Source organism: Streptopelia decaocto (assembly GCF_964273445.1).
Source record: "Streptopelia decaocto genome assembly, chromosome: 4".
Lineage (NCBI taxonomy): Eukaryota > Metazoa > Chordata > Aves > Columbiformes > Columbidae > Streptopelia > Streptopelia decaocto.
In genome coordinates this window covers 61,386,062-61,400,789 of record NC_138658.1, presented here as the reverse complement: position 1 = coordinate 61,400,789, position 14,728 = coordinate 61,386,062, and the positions used below count along the sequence as shown (strand labels likewise).

Sequence of the window (14,728 nt, the reverse complement as noted above, 5' to 3'; positions counted from 1 at the left end):
AAAGATTTGTTTCACCTACATATTAGATTATAATCTCCATTGTAGATTCAGGATCGTAATGTCAAAACTAATATGACACTACTTGAAATGTCCCATACAAATTGTAGCAATACAAGCAATTGAATTTAAAAATAAAGTTGTAAATTTTAATTGTAAAATCTTACAGGATTCTACAGAGATTGCCAGGACATTGTCAAAGTGCTACCAATGAAAACATTTGGGAGAAAAAGCTTTATCTCCTGTTCTAAATTGTAAATACCCTATTTTTTTGTTTGTATATGTAACAGTCGCAATAATAGAAGCATTTCATTTTAAAAAACACATTAAATGAATCAAACGTGAGATGCCTATGACTTTATTTGCATATTATCTGTCAGCTAGAGAAAAGTTAAACCTCTTATTAACAAGCTGCAGTTCTGAATCACTGAAAAAATAATCTTAATATAAATAGAAGTACAAGAAAGACCAACAAAATAAAGATATGTAACTGAGCACAAATGACAATGTAATTAAGAAAATCACTTAAAGTAAGTGTGTTACTCAATGCAATACTGCACTGATGCCTGCAATACTACTTCTCCCAAGACAAGCGCAATTGCCCATACTCAAAGATCTCTGTGGTTCCTTAAAGCGGCAGTTGTACTACTCATTGCGCTATCCCACCCCTTCTCCTTTCCTTCAACTCTACACAGACAGAAAACAAAAATATCCCTTTCAACGCTTTTTAACCACTGCCCATCCTTGAATTCATAGGGAACAAGGGGAACAGATTTCATCAAGAGGGTACAGAGATTTAAAGATTTAAAAGTGTGAATGTGATATAGAATAATTAGCTTTTAGGTCTGCCTTGACTGCCTAAAAGAAACACCAAAGGACATGGTGGCAGTTACTGGGATACTTAAATTAGTCTGAAACAGGTAAGACAGATGATAAATTGAGTTTTGTTTTCATGGAAGTGGAGAAACTGAAAGGACTGGACTGGATAGATGTTTGCATGCAAAGTGTAAATTTCCTTATAGGTAGTTTGGAGGATCACACAGCATATTTGCTCAAGCTTTTTATGCCAACGAAGCTCCATTGGTCTATTAGCAAAAGAATGACTACGGAGACAGATCAAAGAATGCTGCTCAAGTTTACGATGAATAGCTAGAAGATGCCTTTTTTGTTGTTTCAGGTTTATTCAAAACATTCAATTTTGAGAATTCATTTTCACCAGTGTCGCAAGGAATTACAAACATGCATGTGTGTGACCTGCTGCCTAAAGCACACGAGAGGACAGCTGACTGTTCAGATGCTTCTTGACAATACCTTTTGATTGGCCCTTCACTAATGCTTTATGAGTAAGGTGAAGCTCAAACAGTTTCCAAGACTAAGTACATGCTAGACACCTTGGCTTCAAGAGATGTTATGCAAGGCATAACAAAACAAGTCTGCTTATGGTTGAAGCTGTATTTTCTGACAATCTTTCAAACCAGATCTCTACCAGAATTTCAAAAATTGACAGGAGTTTCTGGAGGAGAAATATGAGGTGGAATTCTGAATGATGGAAGACACCCACAAGGAAAAAGATCTCTCCCTATCATGTAACACCCAGGCACAGGTATTCTTTGTTTACTGGTATTTCCTGATTCCCAAATAATGAATCCAATAAATGTAAAACTGGAATATTTTTCACCCTAGAGACAGACTTAGAAGGAAAGAAAAAAATTCAACAAAATATACTGAAGTAGTAAGGCAACAGGTTTAAAAATGCTAATGTATATGCAAAAACAGCAAAAGAACGAGGAAATTTAAGAGGTGGAATTGAAAAACTGAATTATTTAGCAACAAAAGTATGCGTCTGCGTAACAGAAGAATCGTAGCTCTAGACAATATCAACAGCTTAGCTTCAAAAAAAAAAAAAAAAGACAAAGCCCAAAAACCAAACAAACACAAGCACACAAGCCCAATTGTAAGCAAACAAAAATCTGACAGCCAGTAATTAAGAAACTCATACAAAATGAAATATACAAAACAAAACATCTTTAACACTGAACAGTCTACCATATACCTGGTCTGGAACAATTCTGCTTATATAGAGAACTTAGTCTGTTGCATGCACCCAAGAAAAATCTCCTAGCAAGATGATTTTTGGAGAACAGGTTGTAAACAGTGCAAACAAGAAAGTTATTTAAGAGTTATTTTACATCCTGGTATGATCTGTACCTTAAAAAGCAAGAGATCACAGAGCACAGGGAATACCTATCATTAGGTGGAAAACACAATAGCCTGAAATACATTTCTGCTTATTAATCACTATCCCCAGCATCAATTGTTGTAAAACCGCAAAACAAAACTTCCAAACTGCCAAGTTTCTATCACCTTTTTATTCAATTTTAGACTCTTCACACCGGTAATACCAAGCATGAATTGTTTTGAGACACTTGCAGGAAAAGTCCACTATTCTATTAGGACCAAAGTAATCTTTTGACCTAGGTGAAATAAAGGATTTTTTTTTTTTCTCTTGTAATATTTTCTTTAGTATTATTTTTTTTTCCCTATAGAAGAATAAAAGCAAAATTCCTCACATATTCAACTGCTACAGCTACTGGCAGCTTACACATTTTACATTAACTTACTCTAAAAAGTAATACTACAGGAGAAAAAAGAGAAGGTATCTCAGATAATATAATCTGGAAGATGTGCTCCAGGGGTTTACCTGCAGTGCTGTTGCTGCTAATGCATATTCAGTCCACAGGGCTAGACCACAGTTAGTCTAACCCTAACAGCCACAAATGCAAATAGTGTCACTATCACATCTTCAGTACTGACTGTTCTACTGTGTAAGTCATTAAATTGTAATTCATACTGGAAGGACCTTGGACGGTCTCTAGTAAAAGCGTCTGCTCAAAGCAGGGTCAACTATGAGATCTAATCAGGTTGCTCTGAGTTTTATCCAGTTAAGTGCTGAATGCTTTCATGGATAGAGACCACACCACCTCTCTGGGTAGCCTGTTACACTGCTTGCCTGTCCTCATTTTTCCTTACATAAAAGAGAATATCTCATTTCAATGTGTCTGTCATCTTGCATTGTCCTGCTATGCACCACTGTAAAGAGTCTGACCCCATCTTCTCAGTACTGGAAAGCTGCTCTTGATCCATTGTTATTAATGCTGCTTTGCTTCTTAATGGCAAATGAAGTTGCGGACACATAACTTGTATTATGAAGAAGTAGTAATTTAGAGTATTTTGAAGTTAGAAAAAATTTCCCACAGCTCTCTAAATGATATAGAAGAAAAATGAGAGACATGTTAGATATTCAAAGGAAAGAAGAAAAAGTGATACAGTTTCATATGTGATTTTCTTTTTACATGCTGCAGATTTTTGAAAGAAAATATACTTTTACATAATGTTTTATCAATATCTGGAGTGATCAGAATAGGGTACACGCACTTATGAAGTCTAATTACTTACATTCAATGGCTGTAAGTCTGTATTATTGTACAAGTATGCAATGAAAACACGTAGAGACCTGTAACGTTAAGTTCACAGTGGTAAAGTTTCACTACATATGGGAAATTGGTCATGTAATATTTTTAAATGCAATTTAATATATTTTGGGGTAAGAAAAGTATTAGGTCTCTGAGGTCAGTATCACTAGCAAATATTTATTAATTATTATCAGCAGATGGCACCAGATATACTATGTATGATTAAAATGTTTCTATTCCAAGTCATTTTATTAAGAGTCATGATTATAGCTACTTACAAAGTTTTAAATCTATACACTTACATCTGTTGAAACTTCTGTTTTGCATATAGTTGATTTACAACAGAAGGCAGCTGTATTTATTTCATAGATCATGTACTTACATCCTGCTTCAAACCCAGCAGAACAGTCTCTAAGGATTTGGAGTAAAAGGTTCTCTAGTTTCTCTCAGATCACTCTATACCTGATATTATTAGGGTAAGAGAAGGCTAAACAACACATTTGTATGATAAAATCTGATATTCCTGCTTGTGATTGTCAAGATTATAGTCAGAATGCAAGAGAAGTCAGTAGTAAAGAAGTGTGTAATTACGACTAATTGCAATGATTTATTTTAATTCACAGCTCAGATTTAGGATTAAGACTTTCACAGTTTATGTAATGCACAACCTTGTAACTATTCAAATCCATATTCTTAACTATTCTGTACATTAACACTATGTGTGATCATATGAGCGCAATGCACAAAGGAATGACTGATTTAAGGACTGCTAGTTGAGACTGACGTGTATTTGGCAGGACGATGGACAAGGAGTTAAAAGCTCCCTAAACAGTGCTCCGCAATAATATTCTATTTATTGAAAACCAGTATTTTTTCATTAACAAGTCAAAATAGTGACTTAATTTCTGATACAATACCAAAAGGCAGTGGAAATCAGCAAGGAATCACAACCCCTCTTATACCTTATAGTCCTGTTGTGTGAGTAGCAGAACTGAGAATAGCTGCTTTTTTTTAAATCAACGTGTTTCCTGTATTCACTCCAGCTCTCCCCTTTTCACAAAAAGGTCACATGTCTTCTAGAACTATCCCACCTCAACAGCCACCAACACTCTCAGCTCTACCTGCAAACTTGTCCACTTCACTGTCAGATCACCAGCAAGTTAAAACCAGAATACGGCAATTTATTCTGAGCCCAGTATCATATTAGTTTAGTTGACTGATCAACAGATGGAATAAGGGCCAAGTTCACTCTAGTTTTCGTTCTTGTCAACATTCATTGTTTTCCCTTCCTCTACTTGCATAGTAATTTTAGTTACGCTATATACAGTCATATCACAGAATCACAGAATGCTGGGGTTGGAATGGGCCTCTGGAAATCATCTAGTCCAACCCACCTCCTAAAGCAGGTTCACCTAGAGCAGATCGCACAGGAATGTGTCCTGGTGGGTCTTGAATGTCTCCAGAGAAGGAGACCACAACCTCTCTGGGCAGCCTGTTCCAGTGCTCTGGCACCCTCAGAGTAAAGAAGTTTCTCCTTATATTCAGATGGAACCTCCTGTGCTTCAGCCTATGCCTGCTGCCCCTTAACCTGTTGTTGGGTGCCACTGAAAAGAGGCTCGTCCCATCCTCTTGACATCCACCCGTCAGATATTTGTAATCATGGATAAGATCCCCTCTCAGCCTTCTCTTCTTCAGGCTGAACAGACCCAGCTCTCTCAGTCTTTCCTTCTAAGAAACATGCTCCAGATATTGATCAGCCATCTACTGAACTCCCTCCAGGATTTCCTTGTCCTTCTTAAACTAGGAAGCCCAGAACTGGACGCAACACTCCAGATGCAGCCACACCAGGGCAGAGTAGGCAGGGAGAATAACCGTCCTCGACCGGCTGGTCACACTTTTCCTAATGCACCCCAGGATACCATTGGTCTTCTTGGCACGTTGCTGGCTCATGGTCAACCTGTTGTCAAGTAGAACTCCCAGGACCCTCTCTGCAATGCTGCTTTCCAGCAGGTCAACCCCCAGCCTGTACTGGTGCCTGTGGTTATTCACAAATACAATTGGAAAATACTTTAGTTTTGTTTTTCAATAGACAAAACCTTTTTAACCTAGGTTTACTGATCTAGTAGATCAAAAAACCCTAAGGAAGATGCTAAAAGTCAAATGCTCTTTGAGACAAACTTAACAAGTGCCACTCTGGTGAGGCAAGGTCATGCCAAGTTTCACTTCTCCCACGATAAAAGTTCCTCTCAAGGAGGATCAACATATAGCATTCTCCAGCAGAAACATAAAGCAGGTAAATATTTAAAAACACTGTACACCAAGATAAGATCTGAGAAAGCAGAAATTCAAGGGAATTAAAATAACTGACTAGGGAGATGCTACGCAACTGGGCCAATGATGAAAGTACAATAAGAATTTCAGAAGTAATGAGATGGCAACTTCACTGGAAATCTTATTTCAAATAGAAAACAGTTGGTTTTAAGGAAATCCAAGGAATGAACACAGACTCAATATGCTATTGCACTCCAAAGTTCTTTAAAGCCCTAAGCACAATGTAGGCTGAATAGACAGATGCTCCATACAGAAAAAGATTCCACCTACCCCAGGTTCAAGGGCATAGTAATCCCTTCCTGCTACAACAAGGTAAAGGAGAGAAAATTTCTTTTTTTTTTTTTTTTTTTTTACCTCGTCCACCTATGTGAATAAAGAGAACATGTCTGACTCGTTAATTCTTTTCTAGAACAAGAGGCCGTCACCCTAGTCATACAGAGCTATTTTGACCTTCAAGTACACCTACCAAATTCAAGAAAAACCTGTGAAAGTTGAAGTTACTGAGTAGAGCTGCAGTCACATTCCTCCCACAGGAAATTAAGAAAATGAGTATTTTTGCTGCTGTTGACAGGGACCAGCTAAGTAACTTACAGGAATCAAGCTTTGTCAGTCACTCGTGTACTGCTATAACTTGCTGAGTGACAAAGAACAAGCATATCCAAAGAATTAATAAGTTACTAAATGAATACATTTTGGCAAGAAGTCTCAACGTCTGAGTTTAATGTATTTGAAGTAGCAGCTTTCATGGGAGAAGATCCCAAATCCCATTTTGTAACCTATAAAACACATTTTTTCAGCTAAAATGGTCTTTCTGCTGGAAGTTTAGGAATAGAAAATGTTTAAATGGTTAAAATTCCAGAGAATGGCACCTGAGGTTGGCATGGAAAAAAGGTAGCAGCTCATGGTAAAAAAACCAAACACACACACACACAAAAAAAAACCTAACCAAACAAAAATAGTAAAATGTAATATACAGGAGTTCAAGAAAATAACACATAATGCAAGAGGACTAACAGCAAAGTCAAGTAGTATTTTATTTGGTGATTCAAGCAAACAAAGATTAAGGAAAACCAAAGAAATAAAGAAGAGAAACAGTATTCAGTAGATAAACAAAAACTCCTTAAGAATCAAAATCAACCCTAAATCATTCAATTCTTCTAGATTTGTGTCATATCTCTTAATATAAAATACATGCTTTTATTACCTTTCTTTCGAAAGAGTGCATTTAGATAGTTTTCTGCTTGGCATTCAATCTTATCAGTGTTGGACTGGCCCTGAGATGACAGTTCCTCTGTAGGCGTTGACTGTGAAGAACCAATAACCGATGCACGATCCTAGAAGACATGAAGATTATAACCTCTTTCATAAGTTAGTCTACTGGTAGTACAACACGCAATTCAATTATTGACCTACTTAATGAAAAAGAACCACTAAAAAGATATTTACCATAAAGCCAAAGCATCTTATGCCTTCTCATAGCCAGATTATCTGGAGTCAAAATGCAGTATTTGCAAAATTCAATTATCTGATTTTTACTTTCATACCAAGAATTGGGTGTTAGGGAGTCATGCTTGATATCATGTTCATACTTACACTGACTGTTTCTTTGTGTAAATTACAAAAGGAGCATTTCTCATCCATAGACCAGTCAGTTAGCTCTTCTGGCTCACAGTCTTAAAAGAAGAAGAAAAAAAAAAAAAAGCTAGATGTTTTAAACAAGTAAAATGGATTTTGAGAACAAAATACACATCCTACCATCCTCTTAAATAAATTCCATCATAATTTAATATGCTTTTATTAGTACAATGTAGTCAGTAGTATGCAATTCTTAGATACTTCCGAAGTCTTGTCTGGCTCACATAGCCCAACTTCCAAACAGCATAGAGCACTTTTCTTAAAAGGAAAGGTAAACTCATACATTTCAATTGATTACCTATCACAGTTACTGGAGGTATGTGAATACTGTAAATAAAGCTCTGAATTCCAGTCGTCATTCCTTTTAACAGAAGTTACAAACATGTAGTAAGCTAAGCAAGGAATTAGGATATGGACTCCTTGCCATTTGAGCTACACGTGTTGTACTTAAAATATTTTAATTGAATTGATACCATCACTAAAGGGAAACCAAAACCCTATGCTCACTTGTAGCACTTGATTTATAAAACTTCAAAATAACTATATGTTTTATCAGAAGATGTACTTTGACCTTGAGGGAATATAGGACTTAAACAGATCACCTATATCAAGTCCAGTCTTGTTGTTCTGAATGGAGACAAGCCATCTATTTTTGTTAAGTAAGTTATTAAGCTTCAGTTGAAAAGTCAAGAGTTTTCCACCACACACTATTCCTGAACCGCCAATTGCTCTAAAGCTTTTCCTAAACCAATTGTGCTAATAGTTAAAATTAACCTTCTAATTTCTTGTTTAAATTTACAGCAAGTTATACCAGTTTGCTTTTGTTAACAGTTATTGTTCATGGGCATTTAGCACCTTGATGTATTTACAGAGGATTTCATTGTGCCCCCTTTACACTTCCTTTTGCTAGGCTAATCTATACCACGTGGTTTTCTCTCATGAGATTCAACCCCACGTTTTATGCACCATTCTCACTTGAACACAGGCCTGTCTCCTGAACACAGGTGACCAAGATCAAGATGATGCCTTTCTTTTACATTTACACCAGACTGACTTAAACTGCAGATAGTGCTTTTCTTACAGCATCCTAGATGTGCATGAGTCTTTACGACAGCTGCAGCATTTTGGCAGTTGAATATGAGCCTGATTAACTACAACACCAAGGTCCTCTCCATCCCATTCATTTCCAGTTCATGCACTTACAACATAAACAACCCTCCTGACCCCTTTTATTAATTACCAAATATGCTTCCCCCTTGTCTCTGTCCACTAAATTACAATCACGGTTCTGTTAGGGAGGTTCTTGTGGTTATCTGCTTCCAATAACACACAGTAGTAGGTTGATCTTGGCTGGCCGTCAACACCCACCCAGCCATTCTCTCACTGCCCCCAACAGGGCAGGGAAAAAAACTAAGATGGAAGAACTTGTGGGCCAAGATAAGACAGGGAGATCACTTACCAAGTACTGTCACGGGCAAGCCAGACTCAAATTGGGAAAAATTAATCTCATTTATTATCAATAATAATAGGTTTGCATAATGAGAAAGACAATACTAAAACCACCTTACGACCCCTGCTTCCTAGACTTCAACTTCACTCCCTCGTTCCTGACTCTTACACCTCATCTCCCACCCCAGACAGCACAAGGAGGATGTGGCACAGGGTCTGTCCTCAGTTCACAACAGTTCCTCTCTGCCACACATTCCTCCTCACACTTTTCTCCTGCTCCAGCATGGGGTCCTTCTCACAGGCTGCAGGCCTTCCTGAACTGCTCCAGTGTGGGTCCTTCCCACAGCTGCTCTTCTTCACAAACTGTTCCAGTGTGTGTCTTTTCCACAGGGCACAGTCCTTCAGGAAAAGGCTGCTCCATGGGCTCACAATTCCTGCCAGGGCCATGCTCCAGCATGGGCTTTACATGGAGCTTCCTTCAAGGGCGTCTCCACCTGCTCCAGTGTGAGGTCCTCCACGGGCTGCAGTGTGGATATCTGTTTCAAAATGGTCCTCCACAGGCTGCAGGTTCTACCTGCTTTACCATGGTCCTCTCCACGGGCTGCAAGGAAATTTCTGCTCCAGTGCCTGGAGCACCTCCTCTCCTCTCTTCCTTCCCTGACCTTGCTGTCTGCATGGTTATTTCCAACTGTCCACGCACACCCACGCCACACACCCTCCCCACTATGGCTGAGCTTTTATTTTTTCTTAAATATATTATCACAGAGGCACTGTCAGAAACAAAATGAATCTGAAAAAATGAGGTTCTTGAGTGCAAAAATAACCCCAGTAACTCTGTATTATTATTTAAACCTAATTTATTCAGCTCTAAAATACTAATTCAGAACCTAATTCTGTAATAATAATGTGTTACACGCTTCCAGGGATGTAAACCAGCAGTTCTAACAGGTTAGACAGCTGATGATCAAAAACAGACACGGAATCCTTCTTGACTGGACAGTAACAAAAGATAATGAGTTATTTCCACTGAATTAATCAAGCTGTCCCAGCCTTTTAGAACTATTCCTTTAATATGTCCACAGATGAAAAACTCCCACACTATTCTTTAATAACAAGATCATGTTTTCATAGTTTTCCTTGTAATCATAATAAATCTACTTCTGAATGCTGGGATTCTCTGCATTACTCCAAGACAGGTTTTGTACTTTCAGAGATATTCTTCTGCCTTGGAATCCTGATGTTCCACTGTTAAAAGTATAACTAGAGAGCAATGCTTGTGTGTTGCCAAAAAAGCAGACCTCAAGTAACATCAGCACTGCACAACACTAAATGTATTCAAAGAAGTATAAGCCATGCATAACATAATGCATTAATCATGCCAGTGAGCTAAGCAAAACTGCCATCACATAGCAGATATGTGCCAGCTATATTAAATGCCATACATCCAGTCTCAGGTCACCACCACAGGAAACACACTGAGACCAGTATTAGTTTTTAACTACAGATAGACAACAGAGAAAGACCAGAGGTAGAGATGGCACTTTTAAGCAGAGGAAACTTTCCTTTAGTTGCATTCAGTTTAGGATCATGATCATCTCTCCTCCCCATTTTATCCTGCTTGGGGTCAGCTGGTGAAAGGTCTGCTGACAACCTATAACAATTTTTTCCTCACAGGCTGGCCAGTGTTAAGATTGTGCAAAGAGCATTCTAACACTAAGCACAGTACACGTTATTACTTGAAACCAAAGTCATTTAGCACAACACTGTTAAACCCATTTCAATTTTTTAAGAATAAAATGGCAAACTTTGACAAAAAACTACAATCTTTCTTAATTTCTTAAGCTCTTCAAATCTCTTCTCCCAAATCATTTTTTCCAAGGAATCATGCTGAATTAAGTAAGTTAATACAGACATCTATAGTACTGAACTGATTCCATGTTTACCTCACATTATGAAATAATTGTCTAGTAAATCTAAATACGAGATAGTTTAAAAAGTTAAACACTTCCCAGTATTTTCTGCATTATTACAATAATGTCCCAGTAAATTTTCCAGCTACTTGTCTCAATTAGGATATAATCGCCTTCCTTTTTATATTGCACTACTGCTTTCCTGATAAGTACATTAGAATATCTGAAGTGTTTATCACATTCCTTCACCTTTTTAATTTTATAAAAACTTGAATGATATCAGATATTTGCGTGCTTCTAATACAATTTTTCACACCATTACTTTATATATGAATAAGTACACCAGAATAACCTAAGGAGAAATAAAACACACCCTCAAATAAACTTTTCTTCCTGTACAAGGAGTTAGGATTTTTTTCCTGGTAGAAAGCTGCTTTTCTACCACAAGACACTGTTTTTCCTCTGCCCATAAGAGACCAGAACCCCAGCAGATAATCACACAAAAAAACCCAACCTCCATACACACCAGATGATTAGAGGAAAAGCTTCTAACAGTTTAGTTAAATATGTGTAAGTAGAATGTAAAGAATAACAATTTACATATGAAGCTACTTAGCTGAAAACGGGTATAAACAAAGGGTTAGAAAGCCCTAAGGGCTCAATGACAGAAGCCTCCAGCTCATCCAGAGCAGGACTTGGGTCAGATGCCAAGATACAGAACTTGACACTGTTACAACCAGAAGCTGCACTATCAAAGCAGCCAGAAAAAAAAAAAAAAAAAGTCCTACATATATGTATCATATAAGAATTTCAAGATAACGAAAAAAATCTTGCCATCTTCAGGTAATTATCTGGTGTTATGAGTGTCTTTTTCAGCTTAATTAGTTTGGCTTCTCAGCAAGATAATTTCTGAAGTTTACAAGATATTTTTTTAAAAAATAAAAGGTAGTAAAACTGAAGTGTACATTTTACCATTTAAATTTGTTGTTACAATTTCTTATTCTCTCAAGTAACTTTGAAAGAATACAATACAATAATGTAACCTATACATCAAATACTATTTCAAGACAGAAGGAAGGAGGAAATATATCAACACACTCGAGTTACATTTTATACAATTACACAAACCCAACAATGAAAGAGAAAAAAATGCTGTTGTAGCTACGCAGCACATATTTCAGCCAACTTTCATGCATTTCTGGATAAGAAAACCATATAATTTCTCAAGGGTTGTTCAAAGAAACATACTCTCTTGCTGATGAGGCACAATTCTACATGTTGACAGTTCTGGTTCAGTGGTTATAGTGAGAAAAATGGACCCCTTATCAGATGCAGTGACTTAGGCATGTCGCCAAGAGCCAAAAACCTTAGGTTCTGATTCTACAGACCATGTATTTTATTAAGTAAGGCACATTATTTACTCTATATCTTAGTTTCATTATCTGTAAAGGCACTTAAATTTTGACAGTGGAAAGATTTATAACAAATTTTACTCAAGATGCTGTGTTAATCTTTACAATGCAATTCAAACCTCAGATGAGAAGCAGTCTTGCATACTATACTATAAGGCAGGGGTGTCCAACTAATTTTCACTAGGGGCCTCCTAGGAGTAGTTACGTTTATACTGCCCTAAAATTCATTTGGCCCTTTCAAGACAACCACGAGGCTGATGTGGCCCCCAGTGAAAATGAGTTTTGACACCCCTGCATAAGGTCCACCTCTACTGGGTTTGTATAAAACATGGCCATTTCAAATGGGACTATGGAAGTTACACATACTGTATATGTAAAAATGAGCCAAAAATAGTAAGGCAAGGTGGGCATCCCAACCTAACACTCCATCTCTTCTGCAGTTGCTCCAGAAGGAAAATCAGTTTTACAGATGTGTCAACCATGGAAACAGGCTTTAACTGTTGAAAAATTCAGGCACATTACTGACTGATAGTCTTGCAAATGGAAAAAAAAAAAATAGTTTTAAAACTTTACATTTTACATAAAAATGAATTTAATTTGCAGGACAGAGTCATCGAGGCACCAAATATCAAACGTCATCTGCAAGCAATGGAAACAGCCAACAGGTTACAAGAAATCTTCAACAGCATGAGGCAAATAAGCTAAAACTTTTCCTGAGAGATAACTCAAATATATACATGCAGAAGCTCTAAAGGAGCAATATAACACCTTATTGTGTACTATCAGGCTCCTTTAGCACTTATATTCATTAGCTCAGTACTTTCTGCTTTTTTACACAAAACCAAAAAAAGTGTCCTGAAATTCCTTTCAAAATGTAAACCCTTCGATGTAAAAGAATAATACAGCTTTAAGTGTAAAGCACAATACATAGTGACCAACCAGAAAACAACCAGAAAAAAAAAAATACTGTACACTACTACAACAATGCCCTGTTCCCTTTCCAAAGCAGTAAAGTGCTAGTTCATCACAGCAGATAGGAGTGCTACTCATGAAAATAAGGTTTAACCCAAATTTACACATTTCTTAAATGTTTTTTAAGTCTGACTAGTGTCATGCTTAGCTTTACGGGTGGCAAAAAAAATTCTTAAAACATCAGAAAAATGGTATTTCAAGTTCTCCCCCTTTACCTTATGTATATCCATATTATGTTAAATGCATTTGATACAGGTCAAAGAACTTGCACAATATGACAAGGACAAAATCAAAACCAAGTTAAAGCAATTACTCCAAACCTATTCTAAGCAAACACAGTATATGCCACCCTGCCCCTTGTACTAGCACTATAGAAGTTACATGTTTTACAAACTACACTATCAGATAATAAATTGTAAAGAAATGGAACATTTTGAAGGTTTGATAACAGAAAGAACATATTTTTAAAGCCATGAAAATGAACTTGACATAACACTCCATTCAATGCTTCAAAGCAATTTTGTGCTGGATATGTCTCCTCTGTTTTTGTTGACCACAGATAAATAATTTCATACTTAACTAAAGACTCGGATGTTATTGACAGCTGTTCCAGCAAAACCAAACCCATGTGGAATACAGTTAAGTTCTACAAGGATAATGGAAAAAATATATATACACACACACTTAGATATAGATATACTTTATATATCTATAAAATATTTTTAAAAGCACTATATATAATGATATAAATATACATAAAGCTTAAATATTCTTGACCACTACAAGAAAACCTAGGTAGCATTCATCACCTTCCTTTTCCCAGTTAATGTCAACATGAAGCTGAGCAGCTTGTCTTCCCTTTCTAAAAGCAGTCCAAAAAAAAATGAAGTAGGAGGTGCAGTATTCCAGAAAAGGAAAACATTCTCGTTAGAGTTTCTCAGGAAAGCTTAGCTAATCCAAAATTTCCCTGCATAGGAACAAAACCCAGGTACCATTTTATCTAAAATTTTGCTTTTAAAGAGTATTGACAGGAATATGATGAAATAAACATTAGAAAAACAGCTGAAGACTTCCTTTTTAGAATTCGATATGTACTTTAAACTGCCTTTAACTAAAGGAAAAATAATACATTAAGGTAATCGCACTAAAAGCCAGCTTATTTACCTTCAAATAAACTGAGGTCTCTTCGTAGCCTTGGTCCATAAAGCCCTTCTAAAATACTTTCAAAACCTGGAGACAAAAGAAACATTTAAAACAGTAAATCAGAAGTTTCTGAAAGGAAAGCAAGTTTGAGAATACCAGCAACAAGTATTCTTTAATTCTGAGAGCAATTCCAAAAATTGTTACATTTATCACACAAATATTTACTCCTTCCACTACGGTACTACTCAACAGAATTAGAAGATAAAAATAAGACAAGGCAACTGCCATCTGCACACAATCGGCCTATTAAGCCATGCCCCTACAACCTCATTAGACTTAAAATAACTAACACAGAATCTTAAAGGTGGGAGGATTAACCTCATATCTCTACACAAGTGAAGAAGTC

The 14,728-nt window shown here is 36.8% G+C and overlaps 1 protein-coding gene across 7 annotated transcripts in view; it reads right to left on the bottom strand.

Moving 5' to 3' along the window:
• Positions 1 to 14,728, bottom strand: part of LCORL (ligand dependent nuclear receptor corepressor like) — an 80,585-nt gene that overhangs the window by 35,858 nt on the left and 29,999 nt on the right. For all 7 annotated transcript variants that reach the window (XM_082051300.1, XM_082051295.1, XM_082051297.1 and 4 more), the window contains exons 2-4: positions 14,344 to 14,409; positions 7,395 to 7,474; positions 7,006 to 7,135 (exon numbers count right to left, since the gene is read on the bottom strand). In XM_082051300.1, coding sequence (XP_081907426.1) covers positions 7,006 to 7,135; positions 7,395 to 7,474; positions 14,344 to 14,409 — 276 coding nt within the window. The remainder of the gene's footprint in view (positions 1 to 7,005; positions 7,136 to 7,394; positions 7,475 to 14,343; positions 14,410 to 14,728) is intronic.